The sequence below is a fragment of the Cavia porcellus genome, unplaced genomic scaffold, assembly GCF_034190915.1.
Source record: "Cavia porcellus strain 051 isolate PalLab524CR breed Dunkin Hartley unplaced genomic scaffold, mCavPor4.1 scaffold_2, whole genome shotgun sequence".
Taxonomy (NCBI): Eukaryota; Metazoa; Chordata; class Mammalia; order Rodentia; family Caviidae; genus Cavia; species Cavia porcellus.
Window position 1 is genome coordinate 89,854,569 of NW_026947485.1, and position 20,495 is coordinate 89,875,063.

The 20,495-nt window shown below is 46.9% G+C and overlaps 1 protein-coding gene across 4 annotated transcripts in view; it reads right to left on the minus strand.

Annotated features, from left to right (window-relative positions):
* Positions 1-1,111: 1,111 nt before the first annotated feature.
* The window catches only part of Hspa12a (heat shock protein family A (Hsp70) member 12A), a 154,437-nt gene continuing 135,053 nt past the window's right edge, over positions 1,112-20,495 (minus strand). For all 4 annotated transcript variants that reach the window (XM_063244814.1, XM_063244815.1, XM_005008090.4 and 1 more), the window contains 6 exons: positions 14,437-14,608; positions 11,722-11,808; positions 11,144-11,248; positions 10,144-10,402; positions 6,302-6,405; positions 1,112-5,476 (listed from right to left, as the gene is read on the minus strand). In XM_063244814.1, the coding sequence (XP_063100884.1) occupies positions 4,839-5,476; positions 6,302-6,405; positions 10,144-10,402; positions 11,144-11,248; positions 11,722-11,808; positions 14,437-14,608 (1,365 nt within the window). In that variant the 3' untranslated portion in view covers positions 1,112-4,838. The remainder of the gene's footprint in view (positions 5,477-6,301; positions 6,406-10,143; positions 10,403-11,143; positions 11,249-11,721; positions 11,809-14,436; positions 14,609-20,495) is intronic.

Below are 20,495 nucleotides of genomic sequence, written 5' to 3' on the forward strand. Positions count from 1 at the left end.
GTTCTTGGTGACTTCTAAATAGAAGTGCTTCCCTGGGCCTACCAATCCACTCCCTGAAGACTGAACCCAGGTTCTTCACACTCTACCCCTAATTCTTAAAAATTTTTTTGACAGGATTTCTCTGAATTACTAGTTTTCTCACGTTGGGCTCAAAGTTGCAATCCTCCTGCCTCAGCCTCCCAGATTTCTCGGATTACAGGCATGCACCACCACATAAGACAGCCCTTGCCATCCTCCACCTTTCTGTCTCCTATTTGAGAGGTCAGGTTTTCCAGAAGCCCAGGACATGTACAGGAGCAATGTACCAAAACAAAGCCATGCTAGAGGGAGGCTGAGCCATATTTCTTTCGAATCATCTTCATTTTACAGGAACAAAGGAGGCCCAAGACTTTCTCACTATACTGAAACCCCCCACGATGCCAATGTGTGAAACAGAAACACAGGGAATGAGTGGGCTTACAGACACCAACCTGGAGCTCCTGTCTTTATGGAGAAGGGCACTCAAGCCTGGTGGCACTAGGGCACTTTCCAGTGCATATATCTGAAGTTTGCTTGAAACACTGCCCATGGGTTCTTCATCTCTGCTCTCATGAGAAATGAACTTCAGATGAATGCAGGTGGAGGCAACCACTACTAATAACCCTCTTGGAGCCCGGACCTCACCTCAGATCATCTAGAAGACTCTAGACCCAGCTTGGAGGATACCCAGGGACAGAGTCTAGAAGAAACCAAAAGCTCTGGACATCCAATTTTATGTGCCTATCAGGGTGCCAGAGGGCAAGGAACCACCACAGGCCTTTCACAAGTTTGAATGACTTCAGCTGGGTGCAACAGAGGAGTCACCCTAGGTATCTGCCTTCTCTCTGCATATCTGAAACCTCCGAGCCTGCTGGAAGGGAGAGAGGACTCTGTGGACATCAACAGAGCCTTGGTTCCTAGCAAGGAAGGGGCAATCTTATTGGAATGACTGTTAATAAATTATTTGCCACCTATGAATGGACCTAGAAATCAGACTCCATGTGAGACAGTGCGGAAGGGGAGGTCGGTAATGATCCATGTCTGTAATTCTGCTTACAAATCCAGCATGGGGATTAAAAAAATCTGAGCCGTGTGAGATCCAGAGTTTTACTTTATTGGAAATCTGTGAAGACAAGAGAGTTTGCAGACACAATCCTGTCCAGTTGTGAACTGCTGCAAAGTTCTGTGAAATTTGGATTTATTTTGTAGTGAACAAGACCCCTGGTGGCAGAGATTTTAGAATACAGTTCCACATTTCAGGCAAATGAGAGGTCTTAGTGACATCATGACCAACAACTTTTACACTAGTCATCCACGTAAGCCATTCCCCAGCATACATATGCAGCTTAATCACAGCGATTACATCTCTACATGTGAAATTCGATCTTCAACTAATAAGGCATTTTGCTCCTGTTAATATTGGTGCATGCGATTCACTGCTACCCTGGCAATTAACCAGACCTGGGCTCTAAAAGCTAAACTTGGTCTAAATAACATTCTAAGGGTGGGGCAAGCTCTGTAATCTAGACTCAAAGTAGCTATCACTCCAAAAAATCACTCCATGCTCCTCCTCTTTCCTATCATGGCTGTCCCTAACCAATCTGCCACTCAGCATGCAGCAATACCTGCTGTATACCTAGAAGGCTACAGAGGAAACCAACAGCCCTGCTTCCAAGAGAGGCATCTGTCAGAAATAAGCCAGGAGCAACTGAGTAATCGGTCAAGGCCACAGACCTCCTAGGAACTTTCTAAGATTAGGCATATGTCCAAGTATACTTACCCAGTGCTCTTATTCTACAGTATTTCAGTGAGGGAAAGGGATGGATTTGGGGATTTTGTTTAAGGGGTTTAACTACAGAGGCTGCATCTTTGGGGCCAGAAGAAAATCCAGATAATTATCACCCCCGTCCATCATCAATTTGCTAACAGTGCAGATTTCTACAAGGTCATTTCAGGAAATAGTAGACTAAGAGATCTTAATGCTATGCAGGAAGCGGTTTATACTAGCAGGAAAAGAGGGGCGTGGCTCTATTGCTCACACTGACACTTAACCCAACAGAAAACCTTGGTTTGTGTATCACAGGGCTCCCCCCGGGACCCTGGTGTACAAACAGCACACCAAGCTTTGTACTCAGGTGACCACTTTGCCCCACCAGGAGTGGTCAACAACCCCACCAGATACTGAGTTTTCATAGATTTTTCTGCATAGTCACATTGCTTTCAGTTCTCAAGGTCTGGACAGGAAAATTGGGACTTTGCCTTAACTATAACTTGCGACTCTGGGAAGGGATGCACGTGTGGGAGGGTCCAGCAAAGCTGTTGAGCCAGGTGTTTTCTCAGCCTAGGCTCCTCTGTCTATGGCTCAGGCTTGTGTACATAGTCCATCGCTTGATAATGGCACAATCAACAATTAGTGAGAGCCATTTAGAAACGAAACTGGAAGATTAAGGGTAGCAATTATCAGCAACAGAAATTAAGAAGCATTTTCCTTTTTTTAAACAATAGCACATTGTAGAAATAAAGACTCTGTACAAGATTCTAATACTGTATGTACATAAAATTATATTACTCCTAACTAAACTGAAGTCTTCTTTGTAGATGATAGCTAGCAACACCAAATAAGGACCCATGACATTGAGCTTCCGAAGCAGTGAGCAGCAGGAGACCCCTAGCAAACACACCTTGGTGCCTGGATGCAAAATCTCACATTCCCTAGTTCTGTGGTTTGTTCACGTTTCACAGTCTAGCAGAGAATGTGCAGCAGGCAATGTGAAAAAGAAGACATTAAAATGAGGTTTGAGATGCTATTTAAGATCTGCATATTGGCTATGATAATGGGTTTGTGAATCCAACTTGCATCTGAAGTTCCTTCTCTGGTTCTCTACTCATTCATTATGCATGCCTCCAGTGATTGGAAATTGGGATGAATTCCAGCAGGTGGAAAAGACAGCTTGGAACAGATGATATGGACTGAGTCAGATTCTTGATTCTTTGTCCTCAGTTGGCTCTTGAATGTTAGAGGAAGCTAGCTTTGTGCCGTGGGGAAGGAGAGAATGTAGTCACAATTCTCCAGTCAATCCTGTTCTTGGGGCTCCTTTCTTACCATCTTTTCCCTCCTCAGAACTTTTCTGTGACAGTGAAAAGGGCCCTCCCCAGGCACGGTGTAGGCCCAGCTCCACTAAGAGGACAAGGTGTGGGGTGGATCCTCTTCCCTACGGGATTTCGGATGGAGAGTGCAGCCTGAGGTCTGTATCTCAGCTTTGACAAAACCTAAAGATAGTAATTCCCAAATTCCAATTGAAGCACAGTCACCTGTGGTACAGATCCACTCCCCAAAAAAACGAGGGTTCTAGCCTTCCTCTCCCAAGTTAGCTTCATTTTATCAAGCACCAGACAATCTGATGCAAGTGAGCCACTTGCTTCAGGAAAAACTAAAAGTAACAAAAACCCAGCTTCATCCTTGAAGTACAGAGCTACACATCATTTTTCGAGCAGATCTGGAAACAAAAGTTTAATAAAGCATTTATGGGACGGGATTCTTCTTTCGTGTTTCACCAATGCACTCCTTTCACAGTGCAGAGACAAAAAGCCAGAACTCAGAGAGAAAGCAGGGCAGGTGGGAGGGTTTCATTTAAAATTGGTACGTTTTCAAAGCACAGGGCTACTCTAGACTTTTGGGCTAGGTGAAATGAACAAGACTAATGGCAACCTCATTTTCTCACACCCAATTCCTGCCAGGTTAACTAGAATTACCTATGGAAACCAGGATTTGGTGTAATACATTACAAATTATAGCACAACTCATGCAGTAGTTTCCCCTTATCCATGGCTTCATTTGCTGTGGTTTCAGTTAACTACTGTCAACCACAATCCAGAAATGCAGCATAGGACAACAGGATATTCTGAGAGACACTACATTCGTATAAATTTCATTACAGTGAACTTTCATGATTGTCCGGTTTTTATTACTGTCATTCATCTCTTGCTGGGCCTAATTTATAAACTACTGTCTCATAGGTATATAAGTATAGGGCAAAACATAGAAGACACGGGGTTCCACACTATCTGTGATTTCAGGCTGGACATCCTGGCATGTATTCCCACAGATCAGAGGCATCTACTATAAGTTGGCTCTTCAAAATCTATTTCCACTGCAGCAAATTTTTATCTGCTAAAAAGATGATGTATTACCACTTGTACTCCCCCCAATCCTAGCGGGTCAACCAAGGCTTCTTCCCACACCTCTTTGGAATTTAAAGTATATGAGAACCTAAAATAGCGGCCAGCACAGGCATTTCTTCCACCTGCTAAAAACACTCCAGACTCCCACTGAACCGCCACTTTCATGCCATGCTGACGGGCAGAAATTAACTGCAGATGGGTGGCATTTTATACTACCATCTCAAAACAATTAAAAAGATCTCAAATGAAGAGTTCCTTCCTATTCAAAAACTTCACTTCAAATCTAGAAAGACGGTAATGGGGCATCCTAAGTTCTACTTAACCAAGATGTGTTCAAAGGACAACCTGACCACGGCTTCAGAAGAGTACTGATTCCCGTGTCGGGTAGCTCGTTCACCACGCTGCTATGTAAGAAAACCAACCGGTCTGCTAGGATCCTTGGATTTCCTATTCCCACACCTAAATTTTAATGTCTGACTCCAGTGTGCCCTCAAAAACTCTGCAGTTACTTCTTGCCCTGGTTCTTTCCATTTTCCTGATGAAATTTGGGTAGGCAGTAAGAAGGTCCGGGAGGACAGTCAGGGTGAGTCAGCAGATGCAGATGAGCTGAGTCCAGTGGCAGGGGCTGGGGGGCATGGCTAGTAATTTAAGAAGTCGATCCCCACTTTGACGCTTTTCGAGGTGGCTATATCGACAGCTGTGGCCTTGATCTCGGTGTCCCCGAACTGCATGAGGGTCTGGATTTCCCTCCGGGCGGGCACCGCCGTGCCTCCGGTCCCTGTGAGATCCAGGCGCAGTGTGCCGCACTTCTTGACCCCTGGGTCAGTGATGAAACTGACGCTGTCGTGCTCGGAGCTGTAGATGTTAATGACTATGACCAGCTGGGAGGGCTTAGCTGGGGTGTAGCTACGCTTGACCAGCTCCCCCAGGGCCACGGATTGGTCAGCAGAGATGAACTTGTCGAAGACATCAGTGCACCAGCGAGTGCCGTCCTTCACCAGCAGCTTCTCAGGCGGGTGCTTGCCCTCCACGTACCGGTTCAGCACACCCACCCCGTAGGTGAGCGGGGACCGGCGCACTTTGATCACGGCAGGGTCCAGGCCGAACAGGACAGCACCCTTAAGGATGGTGAGGCCCACATCTTGGGGAATGATGATCCGGCACCTGTCGCCGAAGGCAGTGTGCACAGCTTGCTGCAGGAGGGGTGCCTCAGCAAAGCCACCCACCAGAAAGAGGAACTTGACTGTGGACACCTCAGGCTTCTGGAACAGATCCCCTGAAAGGGAAGGGAAGTGAGAAGGTCATGTCACTAAAACCTGGCAAGCAAGGGGAACTGAGCTGCTTGGGTCCACAGGGAGTGGATGAAACCACTTGATCCAACTGAGTTCAGTGAACCAAACTTCTGTACTGATCTTCTCTACTGAGGAGTTTTAATGCCAATATGCTCAGGAATGAAGGCAAGAGTGACTGCTAAGTAGGATCTCATTTTAACAGAGAGGTGGTGAGCATGTTAAGGAGAACAGGAATACTCTCCAAACTTGTCGCTCCATTGAGTCAGTTTGGCAGGCTGCTATACACAGGATGCTCTGATTTTCATAAAAAATCTCACCCTACCCCTGGGTATTCTGGTTTGGTAGGTGAGGTGGAGAGAAGAGTATAAGGGGTTTGGATAATGAAAAAAGTTCCAGTGAGTCACTGTGTGTCCCTGGGTAAGGGTCATTGACTCAGCAGGACAGTGGCATGACCAGATTCTGTTTGTCCTTGTGCTGAAGATCTTCCTTTGGTTTATGGGACAGTTCCTTCTCTCCTGGCAGGGAAGGATTTCTAATTTTGCAAATGAGATGCATGCCCTGTCCTCTAAGATAATTTGGCTTTAGAGAGCCTAATCTTTTGAAGTCAAAATGAAGCCCAGGTGAGGAAAGGTTCTCCAGGAAAGAGCCCCAGAGCCTGTGACCAGGCCCCACCTGCTCCTGCAAGCCCCAGGCCTATGGCTGCCCTGTACCCTCTGCCAATACACCTGCATATGTACTTTTTGGTGACATTGGGAAAGCTGGTATCAGCTCTGCCTCATCAAGAAGCCAAACCTTGACTGGATACTTACGAAGGTGCTCGATGATGCTGTCAATGGTTGGCTTAAAAAGGGCATTCATGGCATCGGGACTCATCCTCAGCATCCCCTGGGAGGACCACTTCACAAAGTCCACACTGTGGGAGGAGGGCACAGAAAGGATCAAAAAGTGAGTGTCTGCACAATACCAGACCCATCCACACAGCAGTGCATCATGGCTGGCAGGGCACTGTCACATCACTGGGGAGCAGAAAGGAGTTTCAAGCTCAAAAGCATAGAGAAATCCCAAACTGCTAGGACCTGGACCCCTGAAGCCCAAGAATAAGACTTAACCTCTTTTTTTTCTCTTCTTTGTAGGTGACCTTCCCCCGAGATTGGAATGGCCATGGTCTAGGGCAAGAGGCAAGTAGATAAATGGAGCTCTCCGCCTTTTGAAGAATTCACGTTTTGAATCCAATGAAAGTTGAAGTCAAAGGCCCATGTGACCCGCTTTTGTAGTGCCACATAAAGACAGAATTGTGCATGAGCAGCTGTGCCTCCTCAAACTTCCAGGTAGCTGCTGCATGGCAGGCATAAACTAATATTGCTGCATGGCCTCAAGGTCTCCAGCAAAGACACTGCATGTGCAGAGGCAGTAGGGTAGAACAGAGACAGCACAGGCCCCGGAGCTGCTGGGACTGGACTCCAGGGTCTCAGCCTGGTCTTCTCACGTCCAAGTCAAGGGAAGCAGCACTTGCCTTACCTGGTGGGCAAAGCTGTGAAGACTGAGTTAAACAGCACATCTGTGAACACACTCATGCAAACCTGCAGGATGTACACTGCCCATTCAGAACTTAAGAGACCGAGCAGCAAGTGGTGCCTCAGCCCCTGAAACGAAGCACACAGTGGGTGCTTCCAGGCAACATGACTTGAGCTGCCAGTGCTCCCAAACAGGCGTTCTCTCCATGGCACAGCCAGGAGACAATACGGTGCCGTGTGAGTGACCCCATGACCAGCTGTGGCCACTTACTACAAGAGTGAGCAGGTCCCAAGAATGGTGCAGGTGAACCTGGGGTTCAACACGGAGGGCAGGTGCCCTGTGCAGGAGATCAACTGGGATAAAGCAAACATCAGCCAAGTAAGAAAGCCTGGTTGGCCAGAAGATCTGGAATCTAATCTACTGTTTCCCTCTAAAAAGACCAGGAGTTCTTGGAGAAATGGTTGATTCCAGGTCTGGGACAGGGAACGCATGAGATGAGTCAGAAGTGTCCTCCTATACCAAAAGGCAAAGACACTGTCAGACACACCTGTGCCATGTCAGAGGGGCTCAGAGCCAACTTCAAGAGGATCCTGCAGTCTAAACAGGACAATCTGAGCCTCAATGCGGATATAACTTCCATGATGTAAAACACATTAAACATGCTACATCCTTGAATTCTTGCTGATATTCTCCTGGCTCTTCCACAAAATAAAACGCGTCAACTACTTTGGATGGCACTAGGAAATAATTTTTTAAATTTAGAATTATAGGGAAAGAACTAACCACTTAGCTTCTTTCCTATTTGAACTGCACTCCAGGGCAACCAAATCTACAGGGCAACTGTCTACAGGAGGACTCCAGCTCCACTAAATGAAGAAGTGATAATTTAAGATATAACCATGTGGTCACCGTGAATGAATAAATGGACCCACGCAATGATCATTAGCAGATGCCAACATCACAAAAGAAGAGACAAGCTGACATCTTTTGTCTCTCCATATGAGACGATAGGAAATACCAACACTCGTTAGGTAGATTGCCAACAATTCAACCTTAACTCCGATTAAATGTCTAAATCAATTTATCAATTTGCAAAAACATATCAGGAGACAGAAGGGAACTACAGGGATTTAGTTATAGGGAACCACAGGGATCCAGTGAGCAAGACCTAGGCTGTAGGAACCTCCAATAATCAACTAGTTTTTTCACCTACTACTTCATAAGGGAAACAGGAGGGAAAGCTATGAATTAAGTGGGATTTGTGAGGCCTATAAACAATCGCACTGCTCAGGTTTCATTTGGATGATGATACAAACTGAAAAAAATTGTATGAGGCAACTGGAAAATATATTAATGCTATTACTCTGGACATTTTTGAGACTGAATAATTACTCATTTTTAAGTGTGATCATGATATTGAGGTTATAATTTAAATTTTATTTCCTTTAGAAAACAGGCTAATATGTTTATGGGTTACATGATAATCTATCTGAGATTTGCTTTAAAGTAATTGAGGGGTGCAAACCAGCACCATGCATGGGCTGCTGCCGGCAGGGGGACAGTCAGACCCCAGCCCCTTCTAGTGCGCAGGCTGGGAAGCAAGAAGAGCCACCCCTCTGCACCCCCATAAGTGACTGGCTGATGCAGAGAAACACAGGCTACACTGATAGCTACTCAGGTGAAGTGCAATTTGATGCCTGTGGTGTTTGGTGTTTTACTGACTTTGCAGGTCTAGGGCTGGTGGTCTGATCATCTCTTCAGAGGATAGCGGCATGCAGTGTAGCATCTAGGGCGATCTCCTAAAAGTGGTAGCCACTGTTAATTCCCCATTATTTTGTTTTGAAGTTCTGTATCATTTTCATTGTTTTGTTGGGATGGGTTTTATTTTATTTGGTTTGGTTTGGTTATATCCAATGGCAGGGGCAGCTATTTCAAAGACAGCAAGCTATATTACAGTAGCCATTTTGGATTTACTATTATCTTGTTTTGAAGTCCAATATTGCCTTCCTTGTTTTGTTTTTAATTGATTCTATTCCATTCTCTTTTGTTTGATTTTACTATATCTGAAAGTATCTACAGCTATTCTGAAGCCAACAAGAGGCATTATGGTAACCATTGTTGATTTTGTATTGTTTTGAAGTCCTGTAACACTTACACTGGTTTGTTTTGATTGGCTTTATTCTGTTTTATTTTGCTTGGTCTTATTCTCTTTAAAATAAAATTTTAAAAAATGATAAAGCAATTAAGGGGTGAGATTCAGACTGGCTAACAACTGACAAACACTGAAGCTGGATGATGAGCTGCAGTTTCCATTACAGAAAATTTATTAGAAAAAGGTAACTAAGCTGGGCATGGTGGTGCACATCTGCAATCCCAGCACTTAGGAGGCTGAGGCAGGAGGATCATTGCAAGTTGGAGACCAGTCTGGGCTACAAAGTGAGCTTAAGAACTATCTTAACTGTATAGTGAGACTGTCTCAAAAAAGACCAAAAAAAAAAAAAATTAGAAACACAAAAATACAAAAAGGTAACTATGCATATGATAGGTATGTAAATTTGTTTGACTGTAGTAAAATCTTAGTGTTTACCAAAAACAATTTTTGAAGCTCTTAGAAAACTATGATTTATCCCTATTAATGGAAAAGAATTCTGCTTTAGCCTAGATTCCTAAGTATTCATTTTGCAACAAACTGAGCTAAAAATGCTTGCAGCCAAGGGACTCAGAAGCTGGAAACCCAGGTTCCCATGGAATCCATTCAGCAAATATTTACTGAGAACCTGCCATGTGGCAGGCTCTCTTTCAGACACTGGGCAATGCACAAACTTAACTTCCTTGCTTTCTTTACAAAGCTTCTATTTTTCAGTCACACAGAGATCATACTTTCCAAGTCTCGGATATTGTGTTAAGCACTCAACATACAACAATTTATTTCATCCTCACAAGAGCCCTTTGAAGTAAGTGGAATTCTTATCCCACCCTCCAGATTTAAAAACTGAGGAACAGAGAAATCCAGACACTTGCCCAAGATCACACAGCAAGTACATATGACAGGAACTCAAGAGTCCACACCTCATTCCTCCCTCCCATCAACACAACACAGCCGCAGCCCCCTAACACTAAGCTGAGCCCCACTCACTTGCTCTTCCGCAAGGCGTGCTCCACACTGTGCCCACGGAACTTCTTGTAGTAGTCGATGAAGGAAAAGGGCAGGGTGATGTTCAGCGGGTTGGTTCTATCCGGGGCGGCTGCTCTTTTGCGAGACTCAAATGCGATCATTAAGTCAACCCAGGCGGCAGGCCGTTTGATTTTGAATTGCTCAATAAAATCCTCTCCAAATATTTTACACAGAAGTTTTTCAAATTCATAATCTACTCCCAGGGATCCATAGGGTCCACCTGAATCGAGAATGAAATGGGAGCCCAAGATGTTAAAAACCACCCAGAACTGAATCCAAACGCCAAGGGATAGACCCACCCACCCTATGTTCCGCTCCAAAGCATAAGTAAGAGCTAACTCAGGCCCACTTAGCAAGCAGGCCACAGGGAAAGGTCTTCCCTGTTACTTCAGCAGCCTTAGCTCCTTCTCTTCCAGCTGGAGAAACCTTTCCTACAGGAATCTCTCATGGACAGTCTGTTTAAAATTAATTAACACTTCAACTAAGATTCATACCTCCAGCTAATGAGGAGCATCATGGTACTGACACCCTGGACATCAGAGTCTGGCTGTACACAGGCCCGTGTAGTGCCTATGTTCCTATTCGTGGTCCTTCTCCTGCTTCCTCCCCAAAGAGAAACAGCATCTTAGTTTAGCAACCTTGATCCAGGACTAGGTGATTTAAGACCTCCTAGAAAGCTGACCTTAGCTCTAAATCATGGGAAATGGCAGGTTATAATCTCATCCTACCAGAATTTTCAGACACAAACTCTTTTGTCCAGGCTCACTTGATGCCAAAACTCAAGTGGCTTGCACTGGAAAGAACACTTAACTGCATTTCCTCAATTTCAAACAGGCACTAGTATCCTCCACCACCTACAATCTCACATGCTGGTAACACTAGGAAAGGAAGGAATCTGAAGTGAGTGACACGGAACCATCTGGAAGGGCACAGTACGAGGAAGCTGGCCATGCAGGCTCACCTGTGGCTTTATACAGTTCCTTCAGGTGTCCCTCTGGTAACCGAATCTGGTGAACTGTCAGATCCACGGTGCCTCCACCACTGTCCACAACCACATACTTGTCACCTGGTAGAAAAACAGCCATCCTTTATATGGACCCTTGTCAACCCCCCCTACAACAAGCTTGTGGGTGACAGTTTGGGATACTCAGCTAAGTATCATCAACACACTCATTAGCATGATGGCTTTGCTACTTAGCAGCATAGTGAGAAATTTACAACCAAAGAGAGTCTGCCTATTCATGTCACATGGTGCTGTGTACCTGCCACATCCCATTACCTGCCGGTAGCACAAATAAGATTTATTCCAGGACTGGGGGATTCCAAATTCTGTCTTTCTTGGGAAGAGTCTACATGGTTTTGCAATATGTAAAACTGCAGCTCCCGAAAGGACTCTTCCTTGGCCAAAGGGCCTTTAAAAATCCATGGATTTGAACATTTTCCAAAAGTACAAATAGAACAAATTGGTACATATTTATGCCAGCAGCACTTAAAAAAAAAAAAAATCTAGCAAGGGCAAAGGACATTGAAGGACGCTACCTTCCTCCAGCTCAGACCAGATTTCTCCTATGACATTCTCCACCAAAAAGGTCCGACTCTGTCGATTACGCCGTACGTGTTCCTTAGCTAGCGGCCGACAGAAAGAAAACGATGACAGGTAAGAAAGCATGAAAAAGCGGACAGTCACCTGCAGTCAGTGGAGGCAACAGCGTAAGGACGTTTAGGCATGGAACCAGTCTACTGATGCTTGAGCCACGCGATTAATATAGATGACGCCCGCGATCACAAAGCCAGTTCTGCCAAGGGAAAGGAGCTCTTTCTACCAACCCTCATCCATTATCTGCCTGGCAGCTCTGCCTGTCTCCAGCTGAAATGCCAGCCCTGATGGGATTCCTTCCCTCTGGTGACCTTCTTTGAGGAATGGGTTCATAAAATCAGCCAGTCTCCCAGCTTTTTGCTGGGAGAAAGCAGTGCGCCAAGCAGCCCATAGTGTACTCAACTAAACAATTTCACATCAAGAAACTTTGCTCAATGCAAAGAATGTGGGGTATGTTTTTCTAAACTGGATCCAGGTTACATGGCTTAGGAGCCATTTCCTGACTCTGTTGAAGCCAATGTTCTCTCTAGCCACAAGGTGGCGCTTCAGCCACAGGGCGGTATCTGAACCTAACAAAGGCTAGCACTGCCTTGCTCATAAATCCCAGAGCCAACCCGGACCTTGAGTCCGTAACTCTGCTGTGGTTTGGGGTGCAGAGATACTTGTGAGGAGGATAGGGCAGAAATCGACATCCTTATGTGCAGATGAGGAAACTGGGTCAGGCAAGGTGAAGGGACTTGTGAATCTTGTCTTGTAGCCCAAAAATGAATCTTCAGACCATAGACTGTCATCCTCCCCAGTAGCATCCTCTGGGCTCCGACCAGGAAGGAGATTAAACCATCTCAGGTCCTCAGTAAGTGCCCCACAGGATTCCCACCTCCACCACCGTATGTCCCCTTTCAGGGACAGCCCTTCCAATCAGAAAGAAGGCTGACACCAGACTGCTTGTCTCACTGCCTCATGGAGGGGTGGTGGCCAATTATTTGAGAGTTTTAAAAACTCTCCAACTTTGCTGAGAACAAGCAAATTCCACAAGCCATGGGACACAGAGCACAGAGCAGCATGTGGGGAGATAGAGTAATTAAAGGAGAGGAAGCCTCAAACTAAGCTCCTGGGGAAGGCTATCACTCAAAACCAGATTCCCCCTAAAATGTGAGCATTAGACTTACAAAGTGTACAGAACGCTATGCTAGATTATCTGGTTCTGGCATGAATTTATGTTTATGAACAACTGAGAATTAGCATGTAAGATATGGGCCTGATCTCCACCCTACTTCCATCTTTTTTTTCTAACAGAAACAAACAGAAGAAAATAAAATTTATACATTATCCTGATATATAACAGAAGAAAATAAAATTTATACATTAAAGCATTACTGCATTTGATTTAGTTAGCAGTAAGTCTAGCCTCTACTACCCTTAAGGAGGCTGAGTCCTACTAGAAAATTCCTAATCCAACCCACAGATTCAGAGGGAGATGTGTTTCCATTCACTCTGGGCAAATCAGGCTTAAAGTCCTAAGGAACACACAGCACCTGGCAGGCGGGCTCACAGCCCAGTGACAAGCAAGCCTGCCCAGCCTTACAGCTAATTCCTCACTCTAAGGATTAAAATGCAGAGAGGTGGCACTTAGGGCAGAGCGATCCCTGTGAGGAAGACAAGGAGCCTAGAGAAGAACCCAGCCCATGCTGGGGCGGTAATGGGCATCTGCTTGGGGTGAGCCTAGGTCCAGGGCCTCCAGGAGCACAGACTCGGGCGTCGGGTGTGGGACCCAGAGAAATCTGGGGACAAGTTGGTGGGGTAGGTGGAGGGAAAAGATCCTCACAGGCGTCTTCCCTCCCTGCTCCGCAGAACGGGGGCCTTCTAGGCCAGCCTGCATGTGGGCTCTGGACACAAGAGGCTCTGGACCCTCTAAGCCTTCATCTGGAACAGAGCAGAGCTCAGTGCCAAGGTACACAGCCCCCCAACACACACACAACTGCCCATTAACATCTACGTCCACAGTGGTGTTGTGACCCTGGTCTAAGTGTGTTTACAACTATGGAATATCAGACACCACGTAGAGTTCTAGGGACCAAGACTGGGACCAACTTGCAAGCAGGTAACTGTGAGGCAGAAAGAGCTCGGTTTTATTCTTCTCACAGCTAAATGAACATCCTTAGGTCAGAACAAGTCAGCTCATTTCGTCTGTATTTTAAACTCCCAGCTAAGATACATAATGAGCTCATTACACACACACACACACACACACACACACACACACACACACACACACACACAGAGCTGCTCCAAGGAGTGAGTCAGCAGTAAATCAACAGTCTTAATGGAGGAATTAATAACAACCAAATGGGAACAGATTAAGGATCAGTTAATAAGCAAAAAAGATTAAGAGCCCAGCAAGGGAAAGGCCAAGAGCTGCTCTCTTGGGCCACCCACAGGTTCGTGGTGGGTGATAAGCCAGGGTAACCACTGTTCAGTCCGTGGAGGGCCCCAGGATCTGGCTAGGGGGCTGAGCATAGAGGGACTCCCAGCCAACCTCTTCCTGGAGCAGCTTGGCTCTTGCTTATAGTACTAAGTCTTATAACATCACCAGAAGTAGAAACATCCGGGGCTGGGGAGGGGAAGAGCGGAGGGAGGGAGAGAGAGAGCAGAGGTACCCTGTGCAAACCCCGCTCCTACTGTGTCACTGGCGCTGTACCCATTGACCACCGCCTTGCTGCTCAGCTCAATCATCTGGTGCAGCCTCAGCTTCCGGCAGTAGATGGAGGCCGCCTCAGGCTCCAAGGCAATGATGAGCTGCTCTGAGTTTTCTGGGGAGGCCAGGCCCGCCTGAAAGAAAGAGCAGAGGCTGGGACTTGTTGCTCCCTGGGTGAGTCCGCTCAGAGACACCCATGTCTGGCGCTGACAACTTCCAAGGAAGGGATACTCAAGCTTTTGGGGGAACATTCCTTCCACAGCCCTCTGCAGAGCACAACAAACACTAGAGTCCTCAGCACACTGGAGGCAAAAACGCTTCTGCTCTGTGACATGGGCCTTGTCCCACCCATAGCTTCTCCAGCCCCTCAGCAGGGCCAGCTAGGAGACCCCAACACCACCCTTCTTGGAGAAATATGCCTCAACCTGTAACTGGGTCCCTGCCCGCCTCCCAAGCCCTGGGCTGGAGCAGGTCTTGCTGTGCAGGCTATTCAGGTGCAAGGGGTTTTCCTTGCTACCATCACGATGGACTCTAAGTGGTTCCCGTCACCACTGTATCCTCTTGTGCCTGTTTCTTAGGGAAACTGGAGATGCTCCCCTGGTGCCACAGCCACTCTGAAGGAGGACACCAGACCTGAGGTTTGGTGGGCTTTTCTCGTAGACCAGGACTGAAGGACTCCAAACACGACACATGCACAAATAACTCCCTCATCAGCAGGAACTGGCTATGAGCCATGGGCACAGGGGCATAAGAAGGTCTACTGTGGGTGGGGACACGAGGTGGCATCAGGCGGGAACATTGGAAATGTGACAGGCCTTTTGGATCTTTCACTCAATTCCTTCTCTTAGTGTAGAAAGATGTAGGAGACGTAGTGTAGAAGGAGATGACCAACTTTCCTGCTCTGCTAAGGACCAAGGGACTTCCTGGGATGCAAGATTTTCAATGCTAGGTGAAACACAGTCCTGCTCCAAGTGTCCATTAGGTAAGTGGCTGGGCCAGTACTGGTTAGGTCCTGAGCCCTGTAGCCCAAGCTCTTTAAGTCACTCCTGGCTCTCCTGTGGAGAAACCTGGGCCCGGTACTTTGAGAAAACTTCCAGTGCATCTAACACTTCCTCCTTGATTGTTTAAACATAGCATCCTTTCAATCACTGGCTCCAGGATGGTATCAGATGCTATCCTCTCTGACTGGGCAGTCAGAAGTTCCCTACAACAGCCACACCCAAAATAGCCACCATTAGTTATGTCTTAAGGAGATACCACCAAGTGACTGTAAAGCTCCACTTTGAAAATACTAAAGCCTCACAAGATTCAGAAGTTTTAAATTTACAAAGCCACATGAGGCCACATCCAAGTCCTGCACACTCAAGGAGCCCTTTGCTCACTGCACAGTGCTCGTGGCTCTAGCTGGTCACAAGGGCAGTGCCAGCATCCATCGGCCTGGTGCATGGATCAAACAGATGAGGTCTTCCCTCAGTAACACTGGTCAGCAGGCCACTGACTCAGGCATAGAAAGCTTTTCCACTGGTCCCTAGTCAAGCAATGAAAAGTTCCCCTCACTGAGCTTCACTTTTGTCCAGCGTCACATCAGACATCCTTGGCACAAAGACAGCTGAAAGTTGAGGTGCCCAGCAACAGGACATGGATATGCAAAGTGCCCCTAGGAATGGTGAAGCCTCTGAATGTGAGCCCAAGAATCCCAGCAGAAAAAATTCAAACACAGACCATGAAGACCTTCCTGGGTTGCAGCATCAAGAACTTCACAGGGTGAGGAACGAGGAAAAACTATCTTCAAAGGAGAAGTACAAGAGTCTCTTTCAAAGTTCAGACTAGAAAGTACCCAGAGCAAGGGGACACACATCCCCGGGGCAGACCCCAAGGACTCAGAGGGAACGAGGACAAGCAAAGGCCCTGACGACTCAAAAGTCCCCTGACTCTTGTCATATCCTGCTAGGACATCAACTAAGAGGCCCTGCCATGCCCACAAGAGCCACTCGAGTCTGGCTCACAGCAGAGAGGACAGGAAGGGAGAAAGAAGGGGACACTTGTGCTTCATCCCATTACCTGCCCTGCTCCTGAGATTCTGTGGAAGAGCTCTGACTTGGATGGGGAATAATTATATGGAACAATCAAACCAAGAAGTCCAGAATGCAAAGAGGCTTAGTGAAATGACACAATTGGAGGCCACCTGAACGTGCTGGCATGCGCGTAACATTCCTGCACGACAGCTCTTCTCGCTGGAAGGCTCCCACATCTTGACATGGAAAAAAAACTAGCCAGGATGACCCACATCTGCCCCGTAAAACACAGGCTGTACACTGCAGGGGAAACCTTTCACCTGCCCCTCCTCAGCTGGGCTGTTCTTGGTTCCACAGTGATAGTTTTGACCCATTTCCACAGAGGGTTCCCTACAACACCCAGAAACAGATGCAGCCTGGGTGGGGTAAAGGTAAAGAGTGCCCCCTCCCATGGGGAGGACGCAAGATGATCAGAGAGAGGGCAGTGTCTGGGAGAGCCAGGACAAAGCAATCACACCCATTTCCTGGGGTGTCACAGTTTCCAGTGACACCGAGGTGCTGTGTTCCCGACAGCCTGTGGAGTTATAGCAGGGAGTGTGGGGTGCAGGGCAGTAGGGGGACAGGAAGCAGCTGGATCTATACAAATTCTATGTCTCTGAGCTGAGCTCAGAGCTCCAAGCTGCAGGACTCCAAGAACAAGAGGAAATGTGAAAGAATCTTCTAGACTCCCCAAATCCCAGATGTCTTATCTCTGGCAGGAGACACTGTGCTGGGAAGTGTGAGCTTTGTTTCTGCATAAACACTCACACCACTTACAAAAGCAGCCCTCCAGCCTCAGAAGACCTATGGGACTATTTGCCTGCAATCAGGCCAGGGCCACTTGGAGCAAGACATTCTTAACTACCTTTGCTAATTCTACCTTTGGAGCTGGTATCACACTGTTACTATTCCAGTATAAGCTGTCTCCCCCTCAGCGGCCCCTGCCAAGCACTTTACGCATTCTGTCTCCAACTATATACATAGCGTAGGCATATCTAGCCTCTTATAAATGGTGCATTCTCTAAGGGCAACACTCAGATCCTCTTGGCCTACAATACATAGGAGATACTCAGGAGGCAGCTGCTAAGCCAGTGAACCCACCAGCCCTCCAGACAGCTTTTCTTTGGTACTTTCCCAGCCCTGTCTCTGCTGCCCTCAACATAAGCATTCCACAGACGCCTGGAGATTGTACAAACAGAAAGCAAGCGTACGAAGAAGCATCCTGTTCCGTCTGCCTCCTCCAGGAATCTGGGGCAGCAGGAGTAACCTCATCGTGGCTTTTTAAAGCCTTCCTTTGTGATCCTGAGCTCCATGCAGAAGGAGCAGGCGACAAAACTATCCTCCAGGGAGCCGCAGAACCGAGTGTTTACCTTGATGACTCAGCTCCCAGCCCTCCTCCTCAACCACGCAATCTGCCAGGAAAAGCTGCCAAGGGACTGTGTCCACAGCTGACAAAAAACGGCCCGGCCAGTTAAGCGTGCTGCTAGCCATCATCCGGCTGAAAGCAGTTCCAGCTGCACCAGGCCTGGGTGTGATGCTCTTGCACTTGTCCTGATTGGATTATTTTTCACTGCAGCTTATTCAGGCCAGGAGGCAGATGAAAGCTGCGCCTCCATGTTAGATGAGATCATCGTACATATGGGAGCATCATTTATTTAACAGGTTTCTGGAACCCACTGGAGTTACATATTTTAGGCAAAATGCCTTTAGGAAAAACTGGACTGTTTCCTATGCACAGCTCCTCCAGATTCAGTGGATCTGTCTTCCAGTTCCAGGTCTTTCCTGAAGGCCTCAAAAGAGGGATCAGCTGTTCTATTACCATCTTGAATGCTCTTAAAGGCCTATAAGTGTCCTAAGTTTGTGAATTGTAAAAGATAGTTAACCCATTTTTTTTTTACAACACACTAAGACCAGTAAGCTTGGGAAATTCGTTGGATCATGTATAACTGCATATAGGCCTCTGCAGGCCTCATTGGCAGTGACTCAAGCAGACGTCCAGGACTCCAGACTGGACAGTGCTGCGTGAAACAGAACGGTACCTCCACACCGTGCCTCTCTCCTTCTACCTGGCAGGTGGAGGATGAACCTAGCTCACTTGCCTGTGCCCTGAACTCGTGCCTAGAAGGAGAGGGTCCATGCTCTCAGTGCAAGAACACTTATGGTTTCCTAACCATCTCTGTGGCACTTCTGTCCTCCCTCAATCCTCCAGGTCCTCTGCCTGAAATCAAGCCAATGAGATGCACTCTGCAGAGGGTCAGGGAACCTGAGCAAATTCCACTGTGTGGAAGGAAACAAATCTCCACCTGATTAGCTCTTTCACAGAGATGGATGCCTGATGAGCATGCTCAAAAGCAGGGCGAGCAGAGAACTATGATACATAAGAGAGAGATAGAATGAGTTTAAGGATTTGGCTCACAATTACAGAGGCTAACAAGTCCTGTCTCTGTAGTTGGCAAGCTGCAGACCTAGGAGGTGAAAAAGTTGTAAGCCACTTGTCCAAAGGCCAAGGAACATCCAGACCCAGGAAGAGCAGATGTTGCAGTCTGAATTGAAGGCAGGGAAAAACCAGGATTGCAGCTCAAAGGCAGGCAGGCAGGAGGCGTCTCCTTTCTCAGGGAGGGCCAGTCCTTTGCCCTGTTTGGGCTTTCAGTGGATTAGAGGAGGCCAGACCACTTGAGCAAGGGCCATCTGCTTTCCTGGGTCTATCCATGTAACACAGCCACAGAAACCCCCAGAACAGCTTTCATTTAACAAACACGTGGGCACTCCCCAGCTCAGTCAAGCTGGCCCATAATTAATCACTATAGGTTCACCTCTTTCTCATTCTGTGTCACAAAGGCAGAGTGACAAGGAATGGAGAGATGTGGAAAACTTCACTCCCTTTCTGCCCTGGGACACTTCCAGGGAACAAGCTCAAGAGACTGCAGAGAAATCATAAAGTAACCATTTCCACAATGCACCCCTCAGTAACCCCAAAACTATGAACTGTTCAGCCCTAGGCAACCTGAGGGTAAAGATTCTGTCTTGGTCAGCTGGATGGTCCAGTACCCATAAAAGCTCAATACAGAGTTCCCAGTGCCAGTACCTAATGAATAATCTAATAAATGAACAAAGAATTATCAATGCAACCTTTAAATCTACTGTGACAGGAAACTGAACCCAAGTATCAAAACAGAATTACAAAAGGTCAAAACCTAAGCTGCAAAAAACACTGTAGCAGACAAAGCTACCCAGCCTCAAGAGGACGGTACCTTTCTACAGCACATCCCTAGGCTTCAGAAAGCAAAGAGCTGCAGGCTCTTTCCTGTCCGAAGGGCCTTTTTTTTTTTTTTTTTTTTTTTTTATTCCACTAAAGCTAAGGCCACTGTGTTTTGCCCGTGACTTCCTTTTCAGACTGTCCAGTGTGGGACTCTTCAGAGGGGCACCCCTACTTTCTTTTTCAGGTGAGAAATAAGGTTTGACCCTTTCACAAGTCACATATTTGTTGTTGGAGTCTTCCTGTATGCTGGGAAAAGCATGTCAATGCCACAAATCTTGAATAACCTTCCTCGGAAGAGCTCAGAGCAGCCAGGGCTGTCTCTGCAGATGGTCACATCCCTGTGTTCCATCTTTGGACACCGTCCGAAGATTAACAGTACAGAAAAAACACAGCAATGTCCTGAGCTTCAGTGAACAGCCAGAATGCATTTATTTTTCTTTCCTTTTTAAAAGAAACTGCCTCTTTCTGGGACTTCCACCCTCTTCCTTCATCCCTGGAAAAACAAATCTATTTTTGGCAGATCCACACACAAAGCCAGATTCTCAGGCTGCACAGAGGAAGAAGAGAGCAGAGGAAACAGCCCAGGAAATGGTGAAGCAGGAAGGGGCTCTCCCAGCCTGACTCTGTGCAAACTGAACTCAGCACACTGCCTGGAGCAAAGCCCTGCGTGCTCGACCAATGCAGGGCGCCAGGGCTCTCGGGGCCATT